Source organism: Psammomys obesus, unplaced genomic scaffold (assembly GCF_907164565.1).
Source record: "Psammomys obesus unplaced genomic scaffold, mPsaObe1.curated_primary_1811, whole genome shotgun sequence".
In the NCBI taxonomy this organism is placed as follows: domain Eukaryota; kingdom Metazoa; phylum Chordata; class Mammalia; order Rodentia; family Muridae; genus Psammomys; species Psammomys obesus.
In genome coordinates this window covers 25,578,066-25,591,315 of record NW_026596134.1, presented here as the reverse complement: position 1 = coordinate 25,591,315, position 13,250 = coordinate 25,578,066, and the positions used below count along the sequence as shown (strand labels likewise).

Below are 13,250 nucleotides of genomic sequence, written 5' to 3'. Positions count from 1 at the left end.
AGAAGAGTGGATAAACCATATTAAATTATTGTAGTGCTTGAGGAAGAAAAATGTATGTAGAAAAAAAATTTGATCATTTAGGATACTTTGTTAAATATATCTTATAAATTGGATTTCAGGCTGCTAAAAAGAGGTAGAGACGTGAACAAACAGCATTAATTCCAATATTTCTTTTAAAAATTATACGTGCTTACTTGTGTGTGCACATATGTGGGGGTCAGAGGACAGCTTGTGGGAGTTAGTTCTCTCCTTTCATATGGGTCCTGGGGACTGAACTGAGGTTGTCAGGTATGGAGCCAAAGCACCTTTACAGACTGCGCCATCTTACAGGCCCTAATTCCAGTATTACTTAACATCCGTCTTAGTCTAACTTTCCCTTCTACCTGTCTACTGGTATTAATGGAAAACTTCCATCCTTGGTACATTTTTTACTGTTTTTACTTTTTGGCAAGAAGTATTTCCAATTTTACCAGCAATTATACCAAATTAAGTGAATTCATGTGCCAAAATACTGGGGTGGTGGGAGTTAAGCATGGGTTTTGGGTTGGGGACTAGCAAGGTCTGTGCTTAGTTAGCGTAGATAGACCTTAGGTCCAGTTTCCAGGGTGACCAGGGAATGAGGAGAGATGGGAGGAGGGAGAATGAAGGTGAATCCATTGCTTCTGTGTCCTAAGAGTGCTGCCTTTGGGAAGCACCTAACAGCTCCACCCCCACCTCACTCCACCCCACCCCTGTTGTGTTTTGTTTTCTAATTGCTGGAGATTGCACTCAGAGCCCTGTCACATGCTAGGCCTGTGCTTTACCACTGAGTTAACACCTCTAGACTTGATTAGTATTAGTTTTTTGGCTTTCTGAGTATCACAGATAGAGTAGCCCAGACAGGCCTTGAATTTGCTGTTAGAGCCCAGGCTGAGATCATAGGCATGTACCACCATGCCCCTGCTAGGCTTATTTTTAAATTATCGAAACAGCATAATTACCTTTTAGAACCAAGAAAAGAAAGTCATGCTGTCCTATTACACAGTATAGCTCTTGTTACTATCTGAGTGAATTTCTTCTTTTTTAATGCATGTTATAATTAATGTTAAAATGGGAAATAGATTTGTAATCAGTTTTCTTTGTTGTTGTATGGTGTTAATAATCGTGTGTGTGTGCATATTTGTGGTGTTGTGAATCAAACCCAGGTACTTGTACATGCTATGCAAATGTTCTGCCACTGAACTACATCCCCACACATAATTGTATTTTGAAGTGACAATGCCATATAGCCATGGCCTATATTGTGTATGTGTGTTGGTGCTCAGGTTTTCTAAAAAGCAATTGTATGTTGCTTCCAGTTTTTTGTCTTATATGTTTTTAAAGATTTATTTATTTAATGTAGGTAAGTGCTCTATCAGCATGTACACCTGCATGCCAGAAGAGGGCATCAAATCCCAGTATAGATGATTATGAGCCATCATGTAGTTGCTGGGAATTGAACTTGGGACCTTTGGAAGAGTAGATAGTGCTCATCTCTCCAGCCCTTGTCTTATATTTTTGATGAACATCTTTGGAAATGTAGCTTTTCCATATTTAAGGCCTTTTCATAGGCAGGTGTGATGATACCTGCACTCCCTGCCAGCACTCAGGAGGGAAAGGTAGGAGACCACGGGAGGCCAGCTGTCTATGTGTGAATTTCAAGCCAGTCAGAGCTTCATTAGAAGTAGTGCTTAAGATAACTTGCTGTTCTTGCAGAGAACCAAAATTTGGTTCCTAGCATCCACACAGGGCAGCTTACAACCACCTGGGACTCCTTGGGGCTCCAGGAGAGTCTGATACCTTCTGTTGAACTCTGTGGACACTTGGACACACAGGGCATTACACATGCATGAAATTTTTTTTTTTTTTTCAAGACAGGGTTTCTTTGTGTAGCCCTGGCTGTCCTGAACTCACTCTGTAGACCAGGCTGGTTTCAAACACACAGATCTGCCTGCCTCTGCCTCCCAAATGCTGGGATCAAAGGCATATGCCTTCACAGCCTGGCTAAAAATAAATTTTTTGAAGTAAGTAGAAATAGTTTACCAAAGCAATACTTTTATAGGTTTGATATTTATTGGCTTGTTCTAGTTTAAACAAATGTTGTGGGCTGAATTCTTTATCTACTTGTGATTTTTAGATATAAAAGGATGCTTTTGTTTATTTGGCTACATTTTCCTACTGCTCTTAATGCTGTGTCTTTCTCTTTTTACCCCTATTTTAGGTTAAATTGATTACCAACCTAGTTCAGCATCCTACAGGAAAAGCATAATGTTTCTTAAAGGGATATGACTGTGAAAGGAAGGTGTCTTTGACTCTGAATTAGATTTGAACCTGTCCCCTGAACAGCTACAGGATTTCAGAAGCTGAATCAATGTTATCAGATGAGTTAGAGTCCAAACCAGAGGTGAGCCTCTTTAGCTGTTTATTCTTAGTCCATTGGTCAGGAAACAACTTCTGTAGTGGCTTGATAGTAAACAGTTTTGACTGTGTGAGCCAAATGATTTTTACTACAACTCTCAGTTTATTATTTTTATGTTACTTAATGTTTTCTCAAAGACTTCATTATTCTGTTTCTATCTTTTGTGGGTTTTTTACATTTACTATTTAAGTATTTAATGAAATACTTAAAGTGCTTAAATTAATGAAATATTTTATATTCCTAAAGTATTTTTATACTATGTAATTGTGCTATATATGTGTGTGTATATATTTATACAAATTGTTAATTTTATATATAATTGAAAATTATTTTCTTTCTGAACATTATTGGGAGAGTTAATCCTTTTACAATTTCAATCACTTTTTGTACCTTAATTTTAATAAGTTTGGGTTCCATAATATAAAGTACTAAATACAAAAGTCACCAAATTTGAAATCATTACTTAATTTTGAAGACTGGAACTCTAACTAGTTACGTCATCTTAGGCAAGTCAGTGTTTTCAGATCCATTCCTCATTTGTAAAAAATACATGTTCACTTGGGAATTTAATAGGAAGATTAAATTAACCTCTAGCCAGGAAAATGCTGTGTAAGAAGTAACCAGTACCATGCAGTTGATTTTTAAAAAACCAGCTCATCATTTCAAAGTACACTTTTAAAGTTTTTCTTTGATAGAAAATGACAGATTAACTTAATTTTATAAATAACTGTTCTGTAGAACAAACACCTTAATAAATGTACTTAATTTAGTTTTTCTGTGTATATGACTGAGACCAGGAATAAGATGTAATTATATTATCACTTGTTGATAAATTTAAAAGTTGAGATTCATTCCTAACAACCCTGTTTCTCATTGTTCCCTCTTTTCCCCTCCTCAGCTCCTGGTTCAGTTTGTTCAGAATACCTCCATCCCCCTGGGACAAGGGCTAGTAGAATCAGAAGCTAAAGACATTACTTGCTTATCCCTCCTTCCAGTGACAGAGGCCTCAGAATGCAGTCGGCTAATGTTACCAGGTAAAATATGTTTACTGCAGAGAGGACAAAGAAGACTCAAGAGGTTAGCCTACTCTGTGGCAAGAGTCGAATGGATAATTGATTTTGCATCTGATTGATAGAACTAAAATTTAGAAATCATGGAAAAAAGCAGCCATGAAAGTCATGAGCATCTAAGTAGTGTGAGCCATAGGATTGATTATCTGAATGTGAGACAGGAAGGCCACTGAAGCACTGTGGGACTCCCTTTTGACAGTATCAGGCAAGAGAGCCTGAAAAGGAGGGAAGAATGATGAAGTAGAATATTGAGATGAATGTCAGCACAGCTAAGAGTCATGTGACCCAAGAAAAATCTGTGTCAAAGGCCCCTAAGAGGCCAAGGACACAAAGATGGAAAGGAGGAGATCATTAGTATTGGCAGAGAAAGGTAAGAAGCCAGGCTGTAGCGATGGATGTAATGGTATAAAGTCTAGTGTAGTTGAGGAAATGATTTTATAATCTTTTGTTTGTTTGTTTTTGACACGAGGTCCTGGCTATGTAGCCCGGATGGGCCTGGAACTCACAGTGATCTACCTGCCTCTGCTTTTGCTGGAATTAAAGGCTGTGTGCTACTACTGGCCCTATACAATATTTTTAAAGGCTTTTCTTTTCTTTTCTTTTCTTTTCTTTTCTTTTCTTTTCTTTTCTTTTCTCTTCTCTTCTCTTCTCTTCTCTTCTCTTCTCTTCTTTTTTTTTCTTTTCTTTTTTCTGTTTTTCTTCCTTTCTTTTAAATCTAAGCTATTTGAGGACTATTTGAAATGTTAATTCTAATCAGGGGGAGGTCAGTGTTAGCTTGTTGATGACAGTTGTTTGTTTTAAATTCTGATTACCACCTTCTAATATGTTCTGTAAAGACTGAGTTTTTTTAAGATTCAAGAAAAACATATATTCAACCAACAATAAAATTTTCCTGTCGTGGGCTGGAGAGATGGTTCGCTGGCTAAGAGCACTTGCTATGTAGTCATGAGGACTGGAGTTTGACTCCACAGAACAAAAAGGAGTGGTGACCCTAGTTTGATCCCTGGAACTTATATGGTGAAAAAGAGAACTGACTTCTGGAAGTTGCCCTCAGACTTCCACATATGCAGAGCAGCATGAATGTGCAGGCACATACTCTAAGTAAATGTAGCAAATTTAAAAAACAACTGTAAAGATCTGACACGCTGTTTTGTTTGAGAGGAGGACTTGCTGTGTAGACCAGGCTGACCTTGAACTGAGATTCATCTGTTTCAGCCTCCTCAATGCTGGGATTAAAGGGAGGAGCCAATGTTCATGGGTTGATACTCTATTTTGGCTTCCCTCATGAATAGACATGAACACCCATACAGATGTGCTCGCACGTACATACACATGAAATAAAATGAGTCCTTTAAAAGTTTCCCTTGGTAATCCTAGCTCTTTCACATCTGTTCTTATGTTTCTGCTAACATATTGTGAGTCATATTCTCCAAATCTCTCCTTCAAGCTATACAGATAGCTAGGTTTTTTTAGTTAAGTTCTCTGACCTCCTGAAGTTTTTGTCTCAATTTTAAATTGTTGAGTAAGAATAGCAACAGGGAATTAAAATAGAAGCAAAAAAGTCCTTACTCTGTTATAATGACTATATATTAAAAAAAAAAAAAGGTGAGCTGGTCGTGGTGGCCCACACACATAATCCCAGCCCTCTGGAAGGCAGAGGCAGGTGGATCTCTTGTGAGTTCGAGGCCAGCCTGGTCTACAAAGTGAGTCCACTATGGCCAAGGCTACACAGAAAAACTCTGTCTCGGCAGGGTGGGGGGCAGAGTTTCAGAATCTCCATGTAGCCACCCTTAGAACAAGCTTCTCTTTTGGAATTTTAAGACTGGGTCTGTATATAGTCCTGGCTATTCTGGAATTTGCTCTGTAGATCAGGTTGGCTTCTAACTCAGAGAAATCTACCTGCCTCTGAACTTCTTTAGAGCAAGTCTTTAAATTATTTAGGTACATTCAAAATAAACCCAAAAACTGTAATGACGAATACTGATTATTCTACAAAATGTCAGTGGTTTCCCATGCTGTTTTCCCCCTTTGATGATTCTATGGTAGGTTTTGTGTTTACAAAAATGAGACTGCAGCCTGTTCTTGTAAGGGTGCTAGAAACAAATTTAAGTTTTGTTCTTAGGTGAAAAGGTATTGAAAAGGTGAGCTCCCTGGAGGTTAGTACTGCATAAAGCTTTGCTATTTCCTCCACTAGATGATACTGCAAATCATACTAATTCCTCCAAGGAGGTCCCTTCTTCAGCTGTTTTGAGGAGTCTTCAGGTGAATGTGGGCCCAGACGGAGAAGAGACGAGGGCTCAGACTGTGCAGAAGTCCCCAGAGTTTTTATCTACTCCAGATTCTCCTAGCTTGTTGCAAGACCTACAGCCAAGTGACAGCACTTCTTTTATTCTCCTTAACCTAACAAGAGCAGGTAGGTTTTAGTCTTTTCTGAACTCGACTCATTTTTTTAATGGGAAAAAAGTTAAAGGTGGGACAAATATTTAATGTACATAAGATGCAAAGAATCTTGTGTGACCTTGTGACCAGTTGAATATATAAAGGAAGCACAAAGATTGTATGATGACTCTGCATTTCCTCTTGTTTAAGTTTGTGAGATAGTTGGTTATTAATTTTGCCAAATGTAAGAAAAGTCTGCTCTTTACTTTGGCTTTTATCACTCCTGTTCTTCTCCTCAGCACAATTTGTTTGCAAAATGAGGACACTGCCTACTCCTGGAAGGAGTGTTGAATATTAGGTGCTGTGTATCAAATGGTAAACTCCTTGTATATTGTGGTTTCTCCATGTAGCATTGACTGCCTTGAATATGGGACCCCTCTGCCTCTTGCTGCTGAGTGCAGGGGTAAAGTGTGTCACTACACCTTGCAACGGGAACATTTCTTGTTTGGGAAATTAATGTGCTGCCCTTGACCAGGATAGTGAGAGCAAGAAGAGGCTTGGGAGGGGATGCTTAGTTCCAATTATATCTGTTGATGTTTTGATTTTGGAGGCATATCAAGTATCCTTTAGAGAGTTAAAGAGAGGGATCCAGTGTTCTGGAGAGATATGGTACAAAGTAGGCAGTTGGGCTCCTCATCACATCCAGGAAATGTAAAGCCTGGGTCATACAGTCATTGATTCCAGGGAAGTTTGAAGCATAGGTGTGAAAGGGGTAAGCTTAGAAACCTGGGAAAGAGGACATTGAAGAGGGCAGCAGCACCACAAGTAGAACCTGAAGAGAATGGTGCTTGGGAAACCAAGGGAAGAAAATGTTTTAAGAAAAAAAGATACTAAAAGATTCCAAGTATTATAGGATGGACTACTGTGATTAAATATCTATCTGGTGGCCTTTGCAAAAATAAGTTATTGGAAGGTAGATGTGTGGAGAGAAGTGAGTGTGACTGAATGGAAATACAAGTTAGAAGGTAGAGTTATTTTTGAAACTTAGTACATACCTGGAAACCCAGTGCCCATGATGCTGAAGCAGGAGAGCAACAAGTTTGAGACTAGCCTAGGCAACATAGTCAGGGCCTGTTTCACACAAAACCAATAATAATAATAAATTTTAAAAAACAACATTGGAGCTGGGCGCAGTGGTACACACCTGTAATCCCAGCACTCAAGGAGGCAGAGGCAGGCAGGTCTCATCAGGCCAGCCTGGTCTAGAAAATGACTCCAGGACAACCAAGGCTACACAAAGAAGCCTTGTCTTGAAAAACTAAAACAAAATGTTCATCACGTTTTTACTTCAGTGACCTTATAGGGCAGACTAAAAGTTCTGAACTCTGAAAAAAGAAAGAAGAAGAAAGGCGGGGAGCTAAAACAAACAAAAAACCTTGTTGGTCTCGGGGGTTCACCTTTAATCCCATCTCTTAAGGGCTGAGCCACCTTTCCAGCTTCAATGAGAGAGATCTTAACTGAAACATTCAAGAGAGAATGACTGAGTTTGGAAATTTTCAAGTGGGAGGTGGTCTGGTTGCCTGGAAGGAGCATTTTGCCTCTGCAACAAGAGGAGGCAGAGTTAACAATTAGACTGTGGGCTGAATGGGAAAATGATATCTTAATTATTTATGAGAAGAGAAACTTGAAGTGAGAAGGAAAGATCTAGAATAATTGATTCAGGACATAAAGTCTCTGGGCCAGGACTAATGAAAGGATGTTGATTGATCTTCTTGCTCTTCTTTCTCCCAGGTCTGGGCTCTTCAGCTGAGCACTTCGTGTTTGTACAGGATGAGACAGAGGACTCAGGGAATGACTTTCTGTCTGGGGAGAGCACAGACAGTAGTATCCCATGGTTCCTCCGGGTTCAGGAACTGGCCCATGACAGTTTGATTGCTGCTACTCGCGCACAACTAGCAAAGAATGCAAAAACCAGCAGCAGCGGTGAGACTCCTATGTCATTTTCATACAGACATTGGGTAATGCAATAGCTGTACTTTGAATTGTGTGTAACAAATTATTTTGTTGATGACGATGGAGACCTAAAAATAAAATTGTCCTTTTTATAAAACAACTTGGGCTTTGTCTACCAAATCAACTAAACTTATGTTTTGAATTTCTAACTTTTAAGAAATGTACAGAGTGTCTTTTAGAGAACAACTAGGGGCCTGTAGCAGTGGCACAAAACCTTAGTCACAGCATCCATGAGGCTGAAGCAGGAGGATTGCAGTTTCAAGGCCAGCATGGGCTACATAGCCCATATCTCCAAAAACAGGAAACTAGTACAGATTCTGAGGTTATCTTGAGTGTTTTTATTGTCATTGTGCTTAAATATGTAAAGATAAAAATTATATAAATGTCTTATATTTAGAGCTCAAAGAAATTAAAGTCGCTTTATCAGTTAATAAAAATACGATTATAAAATTAATGCTGAGTCTGACTCATTCTGCTAAAGCTATGTTGATATTCATGGCAGTTTTGTTAATTACCATATAATGAGGTGATTTTACTCAGTGTTTTTTTTGTTTTTGTTTTTGTTTTGAGGCAAGGTCTCTGTAGCTCTGGCTGTCCTGGAATGCACTATGTAGATCAGGGTAGCCTTGAATTCACAGGGATCTGCCCGCCTCTGCTTCAGTACTTTAATGCGTCTTAGCACACATGCCATTCCTTGATTTCCTCTCAGTATTGGGTCATGTAAGATCTCCTGCCTGCTAGGCATGTGTTCTACCGAACCTAGCCGGTTCTATCTGCAGCCCTTTCTTACCATGTTCTGGGGCAAGATCTAAGTTCCCAAGCTGGCCTGAAATGTTATCTTCCTGCCTTTTGTTTTGTTTTGTTTTGTTTTTTGTGGTAGTGGTGGTGGTGGGCTCTTTTGGTTTTTCATGACAGGGTTTCTCTGTGTAGCCCTGACTATCCTGGAACTTGCTTTGTAGACCGGGCTGTCCTCAGTGTGTGCCACCGTGCCAGGCTTAACCTCCTGTTTTAGCCTCTTGTGTAGCTAGGCTTACAGGCATATACCATCCTGTCTGCTTTGTGTATGTGTGTGAAAAATCAGCCCTATATTTGATGGTGCATTATAATGTTAAAGAGGATGGGTTCTATTGATTTCTTAGCCTTGCTTTATTGTTTATAAGTATGTATGTATGTCTTTGTCTGTCTGTGTGCCTGCCTGGCTGTCTTTCTTTCTCTCTTTTTCCTTCCTTCTTTCCTAACTTCCTTCCTTCTTTCCTTCCTTCCTTCCTTCCTTCCTTCCTTCCTTCCTTCCTTCCTTCCTTTTTACATTATCTTATCTTTCCCAGATTAGTATGAAACTTACTATGTAGCTAAGCTAGGGATGGCCTTGAACTTTTGATTCTCTTGCCTCTACCTCAAGAGTACTGGAGTTAGAAGTGTATGCTATCATGCATGGTTGATGTGAGTTTGGGAATCAAATTCAGGGCTTTCATCTGAGCTACATCTCTAGTTTATCCATTATGTATTTGTTTTATTACAATTATACTAGTGAGATTTTTTAATTTATATATTTACTTTACAACCCAATCATAGCCCCCTCCCTCCTCTCTTCCCGGCTCTTCCTTCCTACCCTCTTCCTCCTCCCCCTTTCCCCTTCTCCTCAGAAAAGGGGAGCCCCTCTCCCCACCAACCCACCCCAGCACATCAAGTCGCATCATGACTGAGCTCATCCTCATCCACTGAGGCCAGGCAAGGCAGTCCCAATAGGGGGAAGTGATCAAAAGCAGGTAACACAGTCCATGTCATTGACAGCACCCGCTCAACAAGATCAAACTTCCCATAGGTTACATATGTGTAGGCCACCTAGGTCCTGTCCATGTAGTCTCTTTGGTTGGTGAGGTTGTTTTTTTTTTGGTTTTTTTTTTTTAACTTTTTTTTTCTCTGTAACATAGGCCACCTCAAACTCTCTATTTCCTTGTCTCAGCCCCTGCTATTTTATGCATATGCAACTTTGTCCAACTCAACATTATTTTTCTTTGTGTGTGTGTGTGTGTATGCCTGCTTACATACCTGTAGGGATTAGAGGACAACTTTGTGAAAGTTGGGTCTCTTCTCCCTTGTGAGTCCTAGAGATTAAATGAAGTTCTTAAAGCTTAGCAACAAGAACCTTTACCCATTGAGTCATTTTGCTGGCCCTTAGTATTCTTTTTTTTTAATTTTAATTTTTATTAATTATACTTTATTCACTTTGTATTCCCACATAAACTTCTCCCTCCTTCCCTCCTAATCCCACCTTCTCTCCCCTTTCTGCATGCATGCCCCTCCCCAAGTCCACTGATAGGGGAGGTCCCCCTCTTCTTCCTTCTGATCCTAGTCTATCAGATCTCATCAGGAGTGGCTGCATTGTCATCTTCTGTGGCCTGGTAAGGCTGCTCCCCCTTCAGGGGGAGGTGATCAAAGAGCAGGCCAATCAGTTCATGTCAGAGACAGTCCCTGTTCCCATCACTATGTGACCCACTTGGACACTGAACTGCCATGGGCTACATCTGTGCAGGGGTTCTAGGTTATCTCCATGCATGGTACTTGGTTAGAGTATGAGTCTCTGGAAAGACCCCTGTGTTCAAATTTTTTGGTTCTGCTGCTCTCTGTAATCTTCATTTATGTACAAAATTGAATTTACAAAGCTCCAGTTGTTTACTGATGTCAATCTCTAGATTAGCACAGTCCTTCTATCGACCTTTCGTTAGAAACTGATTAGTTGAATCTCAGATTAATGAGAAATTTTTATGTTATATATACTTTTGTCCTGGTTAAAACTTAACTTTGTTGATTAAATATGTTTAAAAATGGATAACAATATTATGAAAGAAAATGTTAATGTTAGCCAGCAGGAAACATCTGAAATTATGTCCTGACCTAAGACAATTATTTCATAACAGTTAACTTGATAAAATCAGTTGTAAAGGAGAATGTAGTGATAGAAAAATTGCTAGGGGGACAGAAACTGCCTTTGATCAACTGTTTATAGGGACTATGAAAAGTACAGCACATTATATCCTGTTCTTTGCTTTCAGAGTGAAAATTGGAAATACAAATCACATTCTTTTTTTAATTTAATTTTATTTTGATTAATTACAGTTTATTCACTTTGTATCCTAGCTGTAGCCTCCTCCCTCATTCTCTCCCAATCCCATCCTCCCTCGCTCTTCTTTTCCTATGCCCCTTTGTTTTTTGTTTTTTGAGACAGGGTTTCCTCTGTGTAATAGCCCTGGCTGTCCTGGACTTACCTTATAGACCAGGCTGCCCTAGAACTTACGAAGATCTGCCTGCCTCTGCCTCCCAGAGTGCTGCGATTAAAGGCGTGTGCCACCAGGCCCGGCATAAATGCCATTTCTAAATTGTATGTAATACAGAGAAACTCAGCATGCTCATGGCAGAGGGAGTGACTCAGTGAAAGAGAAGGAGCACTGCCTGCTGGTATGGAGCTTGCATACATTTTTTCATTAACTGATCTTATGTACATTTAATGGAGGCATGGTTTACTCTGCTTGCCTCCCTTGATTTATGCAACAGCATGCCTGTAGATACTCTCTCTTTAATAAAAGTTTGATTAAAACCTTAAAATTCATCTGAGGTTTTACATTTTTAATCATTGGATAACCAGAAAGGGGTGGGATAGGAAATTAGAAGGTTGTTCTTATCCTTCAGATGGTAGAAAATGAACAAGTTGGTTCAAAAAATAGAAGTCTTATGAATGGCCATCTTTGATAAAAATCTGCAATTAACTTACTCAGCCAGAGTAACGGTTTTTCCTTAAAATTCAAGGTTTTATTACCTAGAATTTCAAGTTACCTCTGTAGCCTTCACTCTGGGTGTCACTTCTCTACCAGCCAACCTATGTGTAACAAAGTGGGTGGGGTGTTTGTTTTGAAGTGGGTTCTTTTTTGAGACTACTCAATCAAGGATGACCTTGAATTTTGATCCTGCTACTTCTCCCACTAAGCTGAGATTACAGGTGTGTACCATCATGCCTGGTATCTATAGAGTAGTTTTAATTCTTTGTGAAATATGTGGAAGGGAGCCTTATTTGATATATCTATATTTGTCAGAACCTAGTCTTGGGAACATGATAACTGTGATTAGTTCTCTGGATGGGGCTGTAGAGTATTCTCATGTCTATACAGAGTAAATATGAGCAGATATCTGATTAATGATCACTAGGAATGAAGTGTAGGAGTTTGTTTGAATCTGAGTATCTGAGCAGGTTTATTCCCTGAATTATAAATATGTCATTTGTTACAGGAGAAAATGTCCACCTTGGTTCTAGTGATGGGCAACCCAAAGATTCTGGGCCCCTTCCTCAAGTGGAAAAGAAGCTCAAGTGCACAGTTGAAGGCTGTGACCGGACATTTGTGTGGCCAGCTCATTTCAAGTACCACCTTAAAACTCATCGGTGAGCAAATCCTAAAGAGAAACTTGTCCTTGAATAGACAAACTAAAGGAACGCAGGGACACCGGTTGTGCTGGCTGAAATGTCTTTTTCAGTCAGGTGTGATGATACACACACACACACACACACACACACACACACACACACACACACGCGTTATCTTAGCTTTTAGAAGGCTGGCAAATTTGAGATCAGCTTGGACTATATAGAGAGACCATGTCTCAGAAAACCAAGATCTCTTATTGTCGGTCCATCTGTCTCTCTCTTTCTTTTTAAAGTCTTTTTTTTTTTAAACTTAAAAAAATTGCTTTATTTTATTTACATTGGTATTCTGCCTCCATGTATGTCTATGTGAGGGTGTCAGATCCCCTGGAACTGGAATTACAGACAATTGTGAACTGCCATGTGGGTACTGAGATTTGAACCAGGTCCTTTGGAAGAGCAGCCAGTGCCCTTTACAACACTGAGCCATCTCTCTAGCCCCCAGACATCTGGTTTTTATTTATTTGGTTTTGGATGGAATCTTGTGCTGCCAAGTTGCTTCAAATTCTTTAAGCTTAAATGATCTTTCTGTTTCAGCCTTCCAAGTGTTGGGTTTATAGGCATGACACCTAATTCGAAGCCTCTTGTATGTGTTGTTCTGGGATCTAAACCAGGCCTTTTTAGCATGCTTAAAATATGCTTTTTCTTGAGCTATATCCCCAGCACCTGTTTGTTGTTGTTGTTTATTTGTTTGTTTTTTAATGACAAGTTCTTATTGTTTGCTCTAGCTGGCAAACTCAGGATCCTTTCCTTAGCTTCCCATGTACTAAGATAAGTGTGCATCACCATACCTGGTTCAAGGCTCATGCATGTTGATAGAAAGAATTGTGTTGTTCTATTATTTTTTTTGAGGCATATGACCCTGGGTAAGCTTCAGACT

At 39.5% G+C, this 13,250-nt stretch overlaps 1 protein-coding gene across 4 annotated transcripts in view; it reads left to right on the top strand.

The window, feature by feature from the left end:
• Positions 1-13,250, top strand: part of Znf410 (zinc finger protein 410) — a 31,673-nt gene that overhangs the window by 3,042 nt on the left and 15,381 nt on the right. For 3 of the 4 annotated variants that reach the window (XM_055593259.1, XM_055593256.1, XM_055593257.1), the window contains exons 2-6: positions 2,240-2,422; positions 3,336-3,471; positions 5,702-5,920; positions 7,678-7,869; positions 12,181-12,331. In XM_055593259.1, coding sequence (XP_055449234.1) covers positions 2,390-2,422; positions 3,336-3,471; positions 5,702-5,920; positions 7,678-7,869; positions 12,181-12,331 — 731 coding nt within the window. In that variant the 5' untranslated portion in view covers positions 2,240-2,389. The remainder of the gene's footprint in view (positions 1-2,239; positions 2,423-3,335; positions 3,472-5,701; positions 5,921-7,677; positions 7,870-12,180; positions 12,332-13,250) is intronic. The other variant, XM_055593260.1, reaches the window with a different exon arrangement.